Here is a 15,514-nt window from a genome sequence, read left to right as displayed (position 1 = left end):
AGATATATATATAGATATATATATATATATATATATATATATATATATATCCCCTTATGGTTTAAACTCCAAATTCGATTTGTTTTAAGTCCTTTTACTCTGCTACTTTTCGCTTCTTTCATGTGTGTGCATTGGACCATTTTATCTTTCTTCGTTCGCTGTTTACAGTTTCAGTAGTGTTTTAGCTCACTTTGTTAAAGGGTTTATACCCGAAACGTCGTGTTTCTTTTCTTTATTAGCACTTGCAAACTTTGCAATTTTTTCCACTAGAATTCTCAGTGCTACGCAGAACATTGCCTATATATATATATATATATATATATATATATATATATATATATTACGATTTTCATTTATATATATATATATAGTTACTAAAAGGGGCTGCATTTCGCATTGTGCTTTACCCCCACCCTCCCTCCTCTCTCTCTGCCAACGTATCATTTCTTCAGAATTTTTGAGTCGTGAAGAGGGTGGGGACAGAATGATGTACAAGACAAACATTTCATAAATTGATACATAAATGGTAAATAATTTAATGATTTGAATTTAATTAACAATGGTAATCTTTTGATAGCTCAAACCACCACGAACAAAATATTAAAATGCGAAATATAGCTGGAAATGTGATATATGAACATATTTCAGGTACAATAAACCATACACGATTTGTAGTTATAAAGTAATGCCGACTATACGTCATACAGGGAGCTGAAATATTTAACTAGCAAATTATACTGGTTTCAAGAAATTCAAGAAGCTACTCTAAATTTTAAATATAGATATATATCATATTTAGGTGAACACTACATCCTGATATGACATGCTTTATCGGTTTCGTTAAAAGAATAGTCAAGGTCAATTTGTTGTTGTTGATCTGTTAAAGAGGAACATAATCTAAGCATTCCTGTACCGTTTATGAGATATTGACAGTTGAAGTTGCCACCTTTCGAACCAAAAGTGAACTTGGAGCAAACAGGTGTGACGTCATTGTTGCACACTGATAAATAATGTTTTGTTTTCCTTGAAAATTTACGTCTAATTTTATACGCCACAATTGGATGCATCAATAATGTGAATGCTCCATAGGTACTGGTATTTCATAAACTTCACATCCTCTATAGACAAACTAGTAACCAGGGACGTAGCCAGGGGGAGCAGGGGGAGCGACCGCTCCCCCCCCCCTTTCAGTGTTGATTTTTTTTTTACACACCGTCGTTTTTTTAGCATGGTATTTTGTCAGTGCATGCTCTTTTGATCTTGAATACTCGTCAGCTCCGTTAACTCGATTGTAATCGTAGTAACATTCAGGCCTACTGATTCAGCTACTTACTTAGTTTGGCAGATGCAATTAGCTAAATTTAGCTTATAGCCAATTTCAAGCCTACAGTTGGCCACTGCGTAATAAAATACATATATATTGCCTACCTAACCGCACTCTATGGAATGTCACGAACCGTATATGCACAAAAACGTCCACAACATTCGTTCTATGAGCCGTCCTAAGTTGTTGCACGAACAGCATGTTATGAAGCTAAGCTAGCAATCGTACGTGATACGCACTTCCTATAATAATTATTACACTGCTAATACACTGCGATAGCGATATTTGTTTTTAGGCCACTGCATATCTGGCTATATTACAAAATATGAAAGTTTATATTGTCCATCAGTTTAAGTTCGTCAAATTTATTAAAGTCCAGACATTTGACAATAAACAAGAATCATCCTACTGGAAAAATTGTAAAAGAGCACTATGTTTGTCTTTCGATATATTATGTAAAAGAACATGTAAAATAATTCAAACAGGAAACAAAATCTGTTGATAATGATATCATATGATCAGGGGCGTAGCCAGTATATATGTAGCACTGTAGGCCCGGACCTACATTTTTTTGCCCAAGTTATCCTTTTTTTAAAAACACCCATAATTCAAATCGATAAGCTTGCTGGACGAGTTTAAGAGTCGATAGACAGGAAACACTATTGAAATGAACGTAGCAAGAACATGGCTAAATTAGGTGACCTATTCTTCTGTCATCTAGGATGTCATTTCTATCGCGTGCCATTTCATTCAAAAGACTAGGATCCGATCTTGCCAGTTTTTTAACATGTAGTTAAGAACCCGTTTACACAGATAATATTTCAGTTGAGAAAACAGTTGAGAAATTTGCATCAGATGGCAATCGTCGGATAGCTCTCGCCTTCTCTTATTAGGCTAACTTAAACATTTACTAGCTACAGTTGTATCAAAGACAACTACTGGCCATAGTTGTGTCAAAGACATTTCTGGCCTATCTTTGTATCTACAAGTATCAGAAGTTGAAAAGTAAGACTACTCTGTACATGTATACCTTGCTAATTTTAATACATTATGTAGTATTGAATTACGTACTATTTTAACTCGTTTGTTTTTTGGGTTGAAAAGTGATATTGAATGAGGTGTCTCAAGTTAGCAAGAGGCCAGGGAACCAGAATGAACACTCGGGAAGGGCCGTTTCCGGCCATCTGGGGGTTTTGTAAAACCAAAAATTTTCTTGTACGCTCCGCGCCAACCGATGGTGGTTGGTGGCGCTCCGCTCAGATAGTCGTGCCTACAAATTTGAGAATCCATATCAATCGCAAAAAGTGCTCCCCCCCCCCCTTTCAAATTCCTGGCTACGTCGCTGCTAGTAACCCTATCCAAGTTCAAATCAATAGACTGAAAAATAAAGAGGATACAACACCTTATTCGTCAGTGTACACCTATGACATCACATCTGTTTGCTTCAAGTTCACTTTTGGTAGAAATATCAGATAATTTCAACTGTCTATATCTCAAAAACGGTACATAGGAATTGAATGCAAATTTCACCAGAATGCTTAGAGAATGTTCCCATTTTAACATATTAACAATTAATTTGGGTTGGACTATTCTATTATATGAATATATCTGTACATCAAGTGGCATCATCATTGTAAAGGAGTCTGAAATGTCTGCTCAATGTTCAACCCATTTTTCCACAAAAGAAAGTCTTGATAAAATGTAATCTGAGTACTTGCACGGTTTAGCGAATATTCCTTATATTATATTTCAATGATACATAAACAACAAACTTATGCAAAAAAAACAATGTAAATTTGTCGATGGGGCATAACACACCACCAACTTTGATCCAATGCTTTGAGTAATCAAAGTGGATGATTTTATGTCTTCCCGGAATCTACCTCAGTATTCCTTTCATTTCTAACCATCTGTTGAAAACAATCGATTCAAATACACATTGTGACAGATTAAGGTCTCCATTATTTCATAATGAGAAATAGGTAGATTGGGAAGTGTGCACCATTGATATCCTCTTGCAGTAGTATTACTAGGGAAAACACTAAACAGAGACGATCGTTATGATGTATGGTCCTCTAAATACAGCTGCTGATAACAATTTTGATGACTAATATTATTGTAAGTCCTATGCATACATAAGAATATAGAACATATATAAATTTTGAAATTACGAAAAACCAACAATAATAAATACGATGTTCAGCGGTACGTGGTATAGTACAGTGTAGCTCTAATAGGGGGTATCCGATGGCGACTAGAACTGTGCAATAATACAAATGGTAGGAGTGTGTGGCACTTTGTAATATGTGGCACATGTACGAGGGCGCACTTGAACATACCGTGTGGCAAATGGAAATACCGAGCAGCAGTGAGAGTAGCAGCATGAGACAGCAAGTATGTTAGTATCATAGTAGGTAGCTACAGTGCGGTAGGCTACTTGGCAGGTAGCATGCTGTGGTCAGTTGGGTAGTGACTAGCAGCAACACGTACAATAGTGCTACATACATGCCTATACATGGTAGAAAAATGAAGCAGGGTGTGTGTGGCATGTGAAGTGAACTAATTCCAAAAATATGTACTGTAGATCCAACAACCTCAAATAAACTACAGATTAAAAAAAAACTTTTCAGTAGTTAAGGCACAATGGCATAAACAGAGCACTGTTAAATATTTCAGTTACAGAATACCAGAATGTACATTACTATTTAAAATTTACATACGTTTACATCCTTTGCATACATTTACATAACATTTCTTTCCAAATGTGATAAATCCAACACATTGTTTCAATCAGAAACGAGAAATAAAGTAAGATAAATGGGAAAAAAACCTGATGTAAGATACATTCTTTTTCAAGGCCTCCATATTATTTTCTATTACTGTTTAAAATTAATTGCACAATTGCAAACACCAGCTGCTGTGTTACTGTTTGCATCCATGCATCCCCTCAACAAAGGGAAAAATCATCATTCATAGTTTGAAGTATTTCAAACTATGACCTTGGTATAAATCCTACATGTACAGAACATACCCAATATTCTTGGTATTAACAACCACACAAGGCATGTAGCCTACTGGCTATGGTCAAATGATAACCTAGGTTGGAATGCTACACAAGACATGTATTAAGCATGGTTTACGCAAGGCATGTAGCCTACTGACTATGGCCAATGATAACCTAGGTTGGAATGTTACACAAGTCCTGTATTAAAGCAAGACATGTAGCCTACTGACTATGGTCAAATGATAACCTGGGTTCGAATGCTACACAAGCCATCTATTAATCATGATTCATACAAGGTTTGTACAACCAATGTAATGTTTGCTCCTCATGAAGATGACAACCATGCTAAACACAGAAAGAAGACTTGCTTCCCACAATTAATGAAAACATGCTTCCTCTTTCAAATGTAAGCTGCTGCTGATTGCATTCAAACCTAAGACGCTACTCATGAAATATCAATATACGGAATACAAAAATATAGAAATTACTTTCTCCACACAATGACCATTATAAGAATGAAAGCCAAAACAATGCTTGCATACTATACTGTATATACAGAAGGATAATAATTAGATTAAAAATACAAGAATACTGTCTTAACACAATGACCACAATCAGATGAAACCAGAAAAAATGCTTGCACTCTACAGAAGAAGAAGAAGAATGATATTGAAAATGAAAGAATTATATCTTAACACAATGACCATGATAATCATCAGAACGAAAATTAAAAGAATACAGTCTTCACACACGATGACCATAATCCGTTTACAAAAACAAAATACCCTACAAAAGGATATAGTATTATATTAAAATTATATATTCATATTAAAAGTTAGAGTCCAACCAACTCCAGTTAGTCTTGAGTCCTGAGCACCCGAGGTTCTAGTTGTAGGGTTAGGAACCTCAGAACGACCTCGCGTGAGCATTCTTATGTAAAAATACAAATGTTATCAATGAGTAAAAGAAGTCCATATCATATGATAGGCATAATCTGTCTCATTTATTGCAAGCAATTAACATTACTGTGTCCTTTTTTATTTCCATTTTTGACTTTTCATTACTCTTGTGGATTTTCCATGATTTATCTTGTACTTTTATTTTACCCATCATTTACTGTTATATAATCATCTCCAGATGTGCTCTTCTTCTGCACCCCCCCCATCCCCCCCCCCCACCACTCATCAGCATTTACACTGAGATGTGCCTTAGCTGGTACTAAGGGGCCATCGTGTAACACTGTGTATGTGTTGGCCAGAATCCCTGGCATTTATATGCAGTGCACACACAGAAGATGTCTTCAATATTTATGTACTGAGCATGCAATCAATACATTACAATGTGACCAGTCTCAGTAGAAGTGTATAGACCTACTTTATTACCCATGAGTAAAAAACAGCTTTTTCCTAATGGTTAATAATAAGTTTCCAATTACTTGAAGTAAAATGAATATTGACGATTAATGAATAACTCTTAAAAGCGTTGAATGAATGAAAGTGAATTAGTCTGGAAAGTGTTGAAATTTCTGGAATTAATGAATTGGTTGGTGTATTTTGTCATATATGCACTAATAGTACTTACTACTTTAACTTTCTAGGCAGTAACAATTGCTCTTACCTGTAATTTTAGGAAACTTATGATAAATATATATTGAACAACCTCATACAGAAGTACAGACTTAATGTCAATAATTTGTAATGATGGCCCCACAATTTTGGTCAATGATTTGATCACACACAAAGTTCATGAATACCCATAAAAGAATTGATTGATCTTTTATTAAAAGAGACACTTTACGCACTATGGTAACAAAACATAATACAACACAGCGCCATCGAAAAATTTGAAAAATACAACCCAGCTGGATAAATCATTTATAAATACGTTTTACCTAAACTGATAAATCCTAAATTCTGTCATCTCTAACATGAAACATGCTCCGTTCTCAGTTCACTCTTATTTCATACCATAGAAGTTATGCACCTGAAACTCTGATTCTGGACTTTTCTCTGCTCTGGCTTTCCTTTGTCTGAGTCTGTTGACTAATATAGCTATCCTCTTCTGTCAATCTGGAGGTAATAAATAAGATTAATCTACCTTCATGAAAGAAATTTAACAATTTAAGCAAAGAACATTCATGAGCAACTGACACTTAAAAATGACTGATGGTTATAATAGTAAAACTTAACTGCTCTGGAGTCAAATACAAGTATTGAATAAAAGATGAAAGGTTGCTCGGTGAGAAATCAGAACATGGCCCCAAGATGAGAAATCTTTGGCGCCTACCCATAACCTCCCATCAGCTCTTAGTGGGACTCAGAACCCAGACTTCAACACTTCTGTACCATACTACAAGCAACAAACTAACAATGAATACCGTCAGCTCTTTATCGTTTTATAGTTGGAATCAGTCCCACCAAACCATTTAGCATATAATGAGGTCGGTCTTCAAACTTCAACACTGCCATATCACAAGCAGCAAAACTAAGAACACAATATAGTCTGTATTTATGACAGTACAGTTTATCCAAAATACTGTAAGGCTTGGATTATCTGGAGGTGTCTAGAGGTGGTTTGAATACTTTTATCTTACTTCTTTCAGAAAATGTGTCCAATTTTCATTCCTTCACCATTCAACATATGACACAGCTATATCACTGTGCATTCCTATGAAATTTTCTGACATACTGGCATACTTAATTCCCTGAGAGACCTACATTATTACTGTACCCTACTGAGGTACACACAGACCTACATTACTACTGTAACCTATGAGGTACACACAGACCTACATTACTATTTTAATCTATTAAGTACATACTGACCTACATTACTGTAACCTATGAATTACACACAGACCTACATTACTACTTTAACCTATGAAGTACATACTGACCTTCATTACTAAGTACTGTAACCTATGAGGTACACACAATGCAATCCTATGAAATTTTCTGACCTGGCATACTTAATTCCCTGAGAGATGGACATTACTACTGTAACCTATGAAGTACATACTGACCAACATTACTATTGTAACCTATGAGGTACACACAGACCTACATTACTACTGTAACCTATGAAGTACACGCAGACCTACATTACTACTGTAACCTATGTAGTACACACTGACCTACATTACTACTTTAACCTATGAAGTACTGTACATACTGACCTACATTACTAAGTACTATAACCTATGAGGTACACGCAGACCTACATTACGTATGAATATCATTCACGTACCTCCATTATGCCAATGTGATACTTCTGGAGTAGCTGCTTGGCATGCAGAGAATGTCCCTTGCCCTCAAAAGCACTTGTGGCATCCATTCCTTTTTGTATGAAGACAAAACAAAAACAGCAAAACATAAAGACTCAATGTTTCAATGTACTTTGGCCGACTATCACATCCCAAACATGTCTGGATTTGATGGCAAAGTTTAGAGCCAATTAAAACTACAAGAGCAAGTGCAGTGATAAGGTAAATCCCTATAATAAATTGGTCAGTTAAGTACTGTATATTATATCATCATATATGAACGTACAAAATAATAATAACGTAGATTTATATAGCGCCACTCCAGGAAATAATCAAATTGCTTGGTTCTTTATATTAAGACCACCTCAAATATATTCATTACATCCTTTGCAGCAGATTATGTTTGTTAACATTTTCTCTTACTTTTTTGCCAAGTTTGTTATGTTGTGAAACAACATATTTTTTATGCAAGGACATGTTTTATAACTTACTAGATCACGGTATGACCCAAATTGCCACTGACCATGTAATGCTTCTGTTATTAAAAGTAAAATAGTCATAAATTTGTAGATTTGATGCTTATTATAATCCTACTGTATTATAGGTAATTTTATTCACACAATATACTTTGATACCGTGCAGCGGTTTAATACATCCAAGTAACATGGATTGCTCACAGTTTCAGCAGCTGCCCACAATGTACATGTCTGTATGTTCATAGTCATACCAAATCACTTTTAATTCACAGAGTTAACACTGATCGCTTCAGTTTGGGGGGGAGATCCTCCATTTGCTAGAAAATTGGTTTCTCTCGTTTGTGAGGAATCTTATAAATTATGCTAAATCCTTAACCTGTAACATATGTACAGTATGTTCCCCTACCATAGTTTTCAAACAGTCGCTTTGGACGCTGAACATGGTAAATGGTGTGAGTCTTGTATACAACATGCTGTAACAGAGCTTAGCAGTATTACTAATGATTGTTCTATGTGCTGTACAAGCGACATGCACACCATTTGCAGCTTATCGCTGAGGAAAATTTGGTTCATGTACCAATAAAAAAAAATTGATTCTGACTTCGCAAATATGTTGTTTATGTTGTGGTGTGACCGTGTAACAATTTGCAGGGTCACTGGTAATGGAGTCTAACGATTTCCACAATTCCAGTGCAGGATTGTATTTAACAGTACTTTGTAAAAGTTGATAGTGAGTTATTGTAGAGTTTTTCGATAGGTACGACTTTTGTACATTACTAAATTATATATGATATATCAGATTTTAGTTCAACAAAAAGTACTCAAGTTTTGACTTTCAGAAACCTCTCACAAACCCCCTGGGATGGACTCACGCACCTACTGGGGGTTCATGCACCCCAGTGCGTGAGTCCATCCCAGGGGATCATGAGACGTTTCTGAGAGTCAAAACTAGAGTACTTTTTGTTGAACTTAAATAAAAATATAATTTAGTAATGTACAAAAGTCGTACCTATGGACAAACTCTTTTCTCAATTCATACGCATATGTTGCCATAGTAGTACCGTACCGTGCATGTGATAAATAACTGAATTATGAAACAGACACAGGCCTCAATATTTGTTCATCTCTTGATTTTTTTCATTACAATTACACTTTGAACTTGATCTTTTACGAAGCACTGTTATACATATTATAGTATAATAATGACTCAGATCGTCTCTTGAAAAGTTGGGGACAACTCTGACATCCACAGGGGGTTGTGGGGGAATAAAGTTAGGGAAACCCTGATTTAAGGAGTTAAGAGTGAAGCAAAAATATGCATCACCAAGAAAACTGTGATCACAAAGTTGTGAACCGTGCAAATACATACGCCAAACTTGTCAACCTGAAGCCAACACGCTTAGTTACTTGTTGTCATGTTTACATGAGAATATTTAATCTTAATCATGGACACAAGATCCAGTCAAAGACAGCCACAGCCAAAATACAGGCCATTGTACTTACAATTTAGCCAATTGCTATTACAGTACCTTTGCAATCAAAGCTCTTTTCCCAACCTACAGAAATACAACAAATTTGCTGTTCTTAATTTAAACTTTTGCAGAACAAAATATTATTTTAGATGCAGAAGAAGGGGTCCAACCCCTCTTCAAACTGACATTTTCTTACTCCATATCTTCCATTGGCTTTATGTTTTGTTGCAAGTTTCTTCAGTTTGGTTGGCGGCTGGGGGGGGGGGGGGGGAGGGGGTGTAAGTGTGAATGTAACATGGGAATCTATTTAATCCAGAAATCTGGACTTTTAATGCCACTACTGTACTGTACTGTATATACTTACCAGCATATTCTAGAACAACTTCCATACCTCCTGGATGCTGAAAGCAGATCAAACAGAGAAACACTGACCAATGTGTAGCATATACTGTACAGTAAACATTCAGTTTATGATATAAAACTGGTCCAATCTATGGCCACTCTGCCACATGTGGTTTAAATGTGACACTGGCACTTCTAGTGTGCCCTGACTTAACAAGAAAGAAAATTATTTCGCCAGCTATAGGATGAGTAAAATCAAATGCTACTACCAACATAAACCATGTCTTTTACTGCTCTGACTGTAACATTACATTTCCTGCAACAAAAATTAATGAAGTGAATATATCAACAACTTTTGCAAAAAACAAGCATCTCGGCCATTCGGCCAAGACTAACAGCAATGACTGAGTGTTAAACTAACTACATAGCAGATATGCAGTAACGGTTAGTGTAGCTTCTTATCTGCTAAATAAATACATGTGAAATTATTATTGCCATTAACAAAAGAAACTTGAATGTTTAAAGTTTTTAAGGAAGACTACACTTGGACACAAAATTAATTTTGATGTCGTAGACTAAATTAAAGATGACTGCTAGCAGTCAAAGCTGTGTTGATCTACGTTACCAATTTTTATTCTATTTTTTACAATTGACCATTTGAAATATCAGTGATTTATCAATCAAAGTCTAGCACAAAAACCATCATGGGACAGCTCCTCTTAAACAACACAATAGCAAATAGAGAGCACTAACTGGTTATTAATATCATAAATATATATATACTTTACAAAGTATAACAATTTTGTCAAGAACAAATGGTGTTGGATGACGTCCATCTGTTATATACATGAAGATAAAAGAAAATAGCTTCCAAGTATAAACTGGGCTTTATAAAACAATGTATAACATTAACATTTAGGCCTGTACTCTGAAAACAATATCATCATCAATTTAGAATTAAAAGAAGAATTTGATAAGTTTGGCATATTTTAGAGGTGAATATTTGTAAAATTGGCTGTAAGTACTTAAATACCCTTTAGCACTCATTGCTCAATGTTACTGCACTGACATCACTAAAATTTTGCATACAGCCATCCTGTCAATACATCTCTGTAATACAGTAAGGTGAAGATATTTTGCACAGAGTCACTATGAAAAATCAACATCTGCACTAGTTAGTGCAAAGCTACTATAGTAGCTGTTTGTAACATGTATGTATAGAAAAAATAAGACGCCTACTGAACTGTATTTATGTATGTGTGTATGTATGTGCATATGTACAGTATAGTTTAGATCCTCCTGCAAGCAGGAACTCGCGAAGAAGCCATCATTGGCTTATCAAAGCCGCAAGCTGACTGAAGTCAGTCTCTTAAATTCATATTTTATCATCCATGATTATGAATTGTAAATTGTCAACAACTCTGTAACTGGACAACATACATTAACCTTGGAGTGACTCCAACTCGGGACCTTATGATTGAAAGGCACTGGCGTTAATTTCATCATAGTTCTGACTGTTTGCACACACACACACCCAAAGAGAAATTACCCCTCCCCCCACCCCAGCATGAGCAAAACTTTAGTCAATTACTTACCTCATTAATGAACTCTGTGACATCATAAACATGATCATTAATAATCAGCCACATTGAAGAAGCTTCATCATGTTTGGTAACTTCCTGGAATGTGAAGGTTTTCAACCCTTCATCAAAAGTGATATTTGAACTAGGTTGAGGCTTCTACAATAAAAAAAGAATGAAAAATTCTGTGATAGCCACATCATGCTAAACTAACGTTTTACGCAGAACTGGGAGGGGGGAGGGGCAATTCACAAGAAATTTTTCATTGATCTGCCATTCTCTGAATGAATATTAAGAATGTCAAGATAATCATTCATATAATCAATGACAGTGCACACAAATTTTATTACTAGGCTAAAGCTTTAGTTGTATTGGATCTATAAATGGGCAATTCCACCCAATTTTCATAATTGTCAAACAAATTTGGTATTAAATATTTTAAAGTTTTCAGACATATTTTTTTTTTAAATCAATATTTTTGATATCATCAACAGATCATCCAGCCATGGGTCAGCTTGACCTTGTTGCTCCAATCACAAGAGCTCATAGAAATTGTTTTGAAGTTCCAGTGTTATAATTTGTGACCATGCATAGTCAACCATTCTGTGACTTCTTGACGAAAACTTGGGAACTACAGCAATTAACAGATCTGAAATGATTGCAAAAGCTTCAGAATGTGTTTGATTAATGGGATCCTGGTCTTTATATTATCTCCAAATGCAACCATTTAGGCAGTGCTGTGTGGAGGGCAAAAGATGCTAAGAATTCCTCCTATAAGTAAAAAAAATAAAAGAAACTGTCAGATCTTCATCTGCTTCAGTAGCTTGTTTATTAAAATAGTTTTGAATGCTTGCAATCATTGTTTAATAAGATAATTTCAACATTTTTAAGCCTAATTTTCTTCATCAATGCATAGATTCCTTGATGGGGGCCATTTGATCTTGGTCCCCCTGTACCACATTTGCTTCCTTACAAAAAGTTGCCTGGACTACAGCTAGATGCCATCTAGCCTAGGCTAAATTAGCCTAACGTTAGCTTCACCCCGTTACATACTAGTTACATGTAGGAACTTTCTAACCGGTGCATATTCCCTCCAGGGCCCGATCGTTTACATTAGTGTACAGTTCAGTTACACTTAGGCTTATAACAATTGGTAAAGGTATTCCATGTAGGATACATTTGTTATTACCACTTCCGACACAATCTGATTTCCGTTCGCCATCGTCAAATGCACAAGCCTCAAGTGGAAGACATCCTTCAAACGACGACGTCTAAAGCCGGGGCAACAAACAGGTGGACCTAGCCTATCGGAAACTGTACCTGTAAACTTAGCCAACCCGAATGATAATGGAAAATAAAGCACATGGACAGCATTCCTAATATTGTGATAAGTCACAGTCCACATTCACTATTGACAGTGCACGTATCGAACATGGGAACACATTTTACATTTGAGCTATCGATATCATTGAGAGATACAAAACAGAATCTTTTAGTAGTAGTACGTGCAGTAGCAGACTAGTTCATTCATGCACGTAAATTAGAACCGACGTGATATTTGTTATGGTCAGGTTGTTTATAATACGGAATCTCATACAGACCTCTGGGCTTCGCTTGAAGAAGGAAGGCGTTCTTCATAGTCACTCTAAAGAAGTTACTGCAGAATGTTTTACCCAGGGTATATATGTATCGAACTGAAAGTGGGCAAAGTATTACGGTATTTAAGGTAATATAAATGTATTAGAGAAACATCTCTACATTAAGGTGACCAGACGTCCCCGATTTTCGGGGACAGTCCCCGATTACAGTGTGCTGTCCCCGATGAACAAGTGTCCCCGAAAATGTCCCCGATTCGTCAAAATGTTCAGGAGTTTCGAAAATATCCCACATTATTAGTAAAATAACTGTAAAATCAAAATTTAGTTAAGTGCGCAGTCGCAGAACGGAACCTATAACCAGTATTTCAGGTGGGCCAGTGTAAAGTGCATGGAAACACTGTTAAAATATGCTAGATCGATCTAGCCTAGCACTCTTTCTATCGTATAATTGGCAACTATGGCGACACAGCAACACTTAAAGTGTTAGCATTAGCAACTCACAAGCTCTCAAAGAACCACGCTAATTAAGTGAATTTCATCTAAGATAAAGCTACATTTTTGAAAATAAAATTGATTTAAAAAGTGCTTCTAAGTATCACCATTTTACATCTAAGCACATTAGGCACTTGAAAATTTTCCAAAGGGGAGGGGGACACCCCTCCCCTTAGACCCCTCCCCCATAGCAGTCACGCAATAAATGTCCCTGATTCCATTCAGGAAAATATGGTCACCTTACTCTACATTACCTATAGGCTGACATAAACTGTCATTAAAATAACATGAACCATCTGTTGTTACCTATTAGCTGAGAAACATCACTACATTATCTAAGTATACGTAAATCCCATGTTCTTGTTACAGCATATGACACTAATTCATAAACATGCCAAGTTTTAATTCAGTGCTTCAAGGGGATGAGGTGCGGGTACCATATTTTGCACAAATTATCGATAGAGTACAATTACCCATTCATCGCATATGACATGTCACATTTATGGATGAGATAATACTGGACGGAAATGAAATAATATAACGTTTACTGTTAACTGAAGTAAAATTCAACAAATTGAAAAATTACTGATCATTAAGAGCTTCCGTAGATTCAAGAACTTTGATTTGTAACAACTGTGTTGCAGGGTAATTTTATTCGTAGATATGATTAGTGTGTAAATCAGTCATCGGGTAGTTTGACGCCGGGATATATAGGAAAAGTTCACTCTCTGCAACATGATGATTTTAGCTCTCTGGACAACTATTTACTTGACCGCTGCAGTAACCGGTAAGTACTTCTTCCAATGTCTCTTTTCTCTCTTTCTTGGCAGATATAGCTGTCGACTTTGGTACAATTATTAATTCAAGAATTTGTGAATGGGAGAGATACCGGTATACCCTCCCATAAGTTCTGGCTGGGCATCGTCCCTATAACCAATATACCGCGATCCTTGGGCTAATTGAGAAGGGATATAAGCGGTGGTTGAGATCGGAAACTGGCCGTAAGGACCGTGAATCCGTCAGATTACGAATAAACAGATCGTCTTAGCACTAGTTGAAATGTTAATTAGGCCTACTTCCGTTTGATTCGAAACAACCTGTTACAGATTGCAGGTGGCGTAAGGTATAGTTAATGAGAATAACCCCTGCAATGTTAAATTTAAAATGTCATGACAAAGTATCGAAAAGTTGTAACTGCTTTTTGGAATTATGTAATATGTTTGCTGATCAGCTTGACTTGTTTATTCTTCGAGTCATTTATGCTTACCTTCTGTCACTGAGGTTAGGAATTTCACTCGCTGAGACATTTAATTGTCGAAATTGAAAATCACCATATATCTTGAAAATAATTTGCAAGGTCAAACCATACATACATACATACATACATACACACACGTACCCACAAACATGTTTGTATTACATTCAGACCGAGGACCCCATTGTATTTTCCATTGTTCAAATCCACGTACCCTAACCTTAACAATACCCCATACAATAGAATTCTTCCGAGGACGTGGTGATTCTTTAGAAATCACAACCGAGGACCTGAAAATTCTTTTGTTCAAGTCCTCGGTCAGATAGCAAAACAAACGCACGCACACGCGCATACACACATACACGCATACCTACATGTTTGCAATAGTGATGAGCTCGACGGTTGACTAAAAGAATATATCGATACTGTTTGTTATGTGGTTTCGTGAACTACAGCACTTGACCTGTTGTCGATACGGTGGAAATTGCAATAATCCTGCAGATCTGCCAGTTTCAGTTGTTACGTCGTTCTCAAGGCCAAAGAACAGGTGGACATATGCTTATAATGTGTCGCAATTTCCACAATTACGGAGGACGGTCATGAACGCTTGTCAGTCTAATTACACGGCTTGATTGACAGCACATGAAGTGAGTATAGGCTACTGAAATAATTATTATGGCCGCCCAGCAAGACGTTACGAAAGAGAAAC

The 15,514-nt window shown here is 36.2% G+C and overlaps 2 protein-coding genes across 2 annotated transcripts in view; one reads left to right on the top strand and one right to left on the bottom strand.

Annotated features, from left to right (window-relative positions):
* Positions 1-3,029: 3,029 nt before the first annotated feature.
* LOC139962224 (cytochrome b5-like) lies at positions 3,030-13,006 on the bottom strand. The gene is made up of 5 exons (XM_071962232.1): positions 12,650-13,006; positions 11,476-11,619; positions 9,903-9,939; positions 7,575-7,663; positions 3,030-6,397 (listed from the first exon to the last, which is right to left on the bottom strand). The coding sequence occupies exons 1-5, from the start codon at positions 12,863-12,865 to the stop codon at positions 6,380-6,382; spliced, it is 504 nt and encodes a 167-aa protein (XP_071818333.1). The 5' UTR covers positions 12,866-13,006; the 3' UTR covers positions 3,030-6,379.
* A 1,174-nt stretch (positions 13,007-14,180) lies between these two features.
* LOC139962203 (sushi, nidogen and EGF-like domain-containing protein 1) overlaps positions 14,181-15,514 on the top strand; it is a 54,918-nt gene continuing 53,584 nt past the window's right edge. Inside the window, exon 1 of the mRNA XM_071962199.1 lies at positions 14,181-14,337. Within this exon, the coding sequence (XP_071818300.1) occupies positions 14,286-14,337 (52 nt within the window). The 5' untranslated portion in view covers positions 14,181-14,285. The remainder of the gene's footprint in view (positions 14,338-15,514) is intronic.

Source organism: Apostichopus japonicus, chromosome 3, assembly GCF_037975245.1.
Source record: "Apostichopus japonicus isolate 1M-3 chromosome 3, ASM3797524v1, whole genome shotgun sequence".
Lineage (NCBI taxonomy): Eukaryota > Metazoa > Echinodermata > Holothuroidea > Aspidochirotida > Stichopodidae > Apostichopus > Apostichopus japonicus.
Note: the sequence above shows the minus strand (reverse complement) of the source record. Positions and strands in the feature narration are given on the sequence as shown.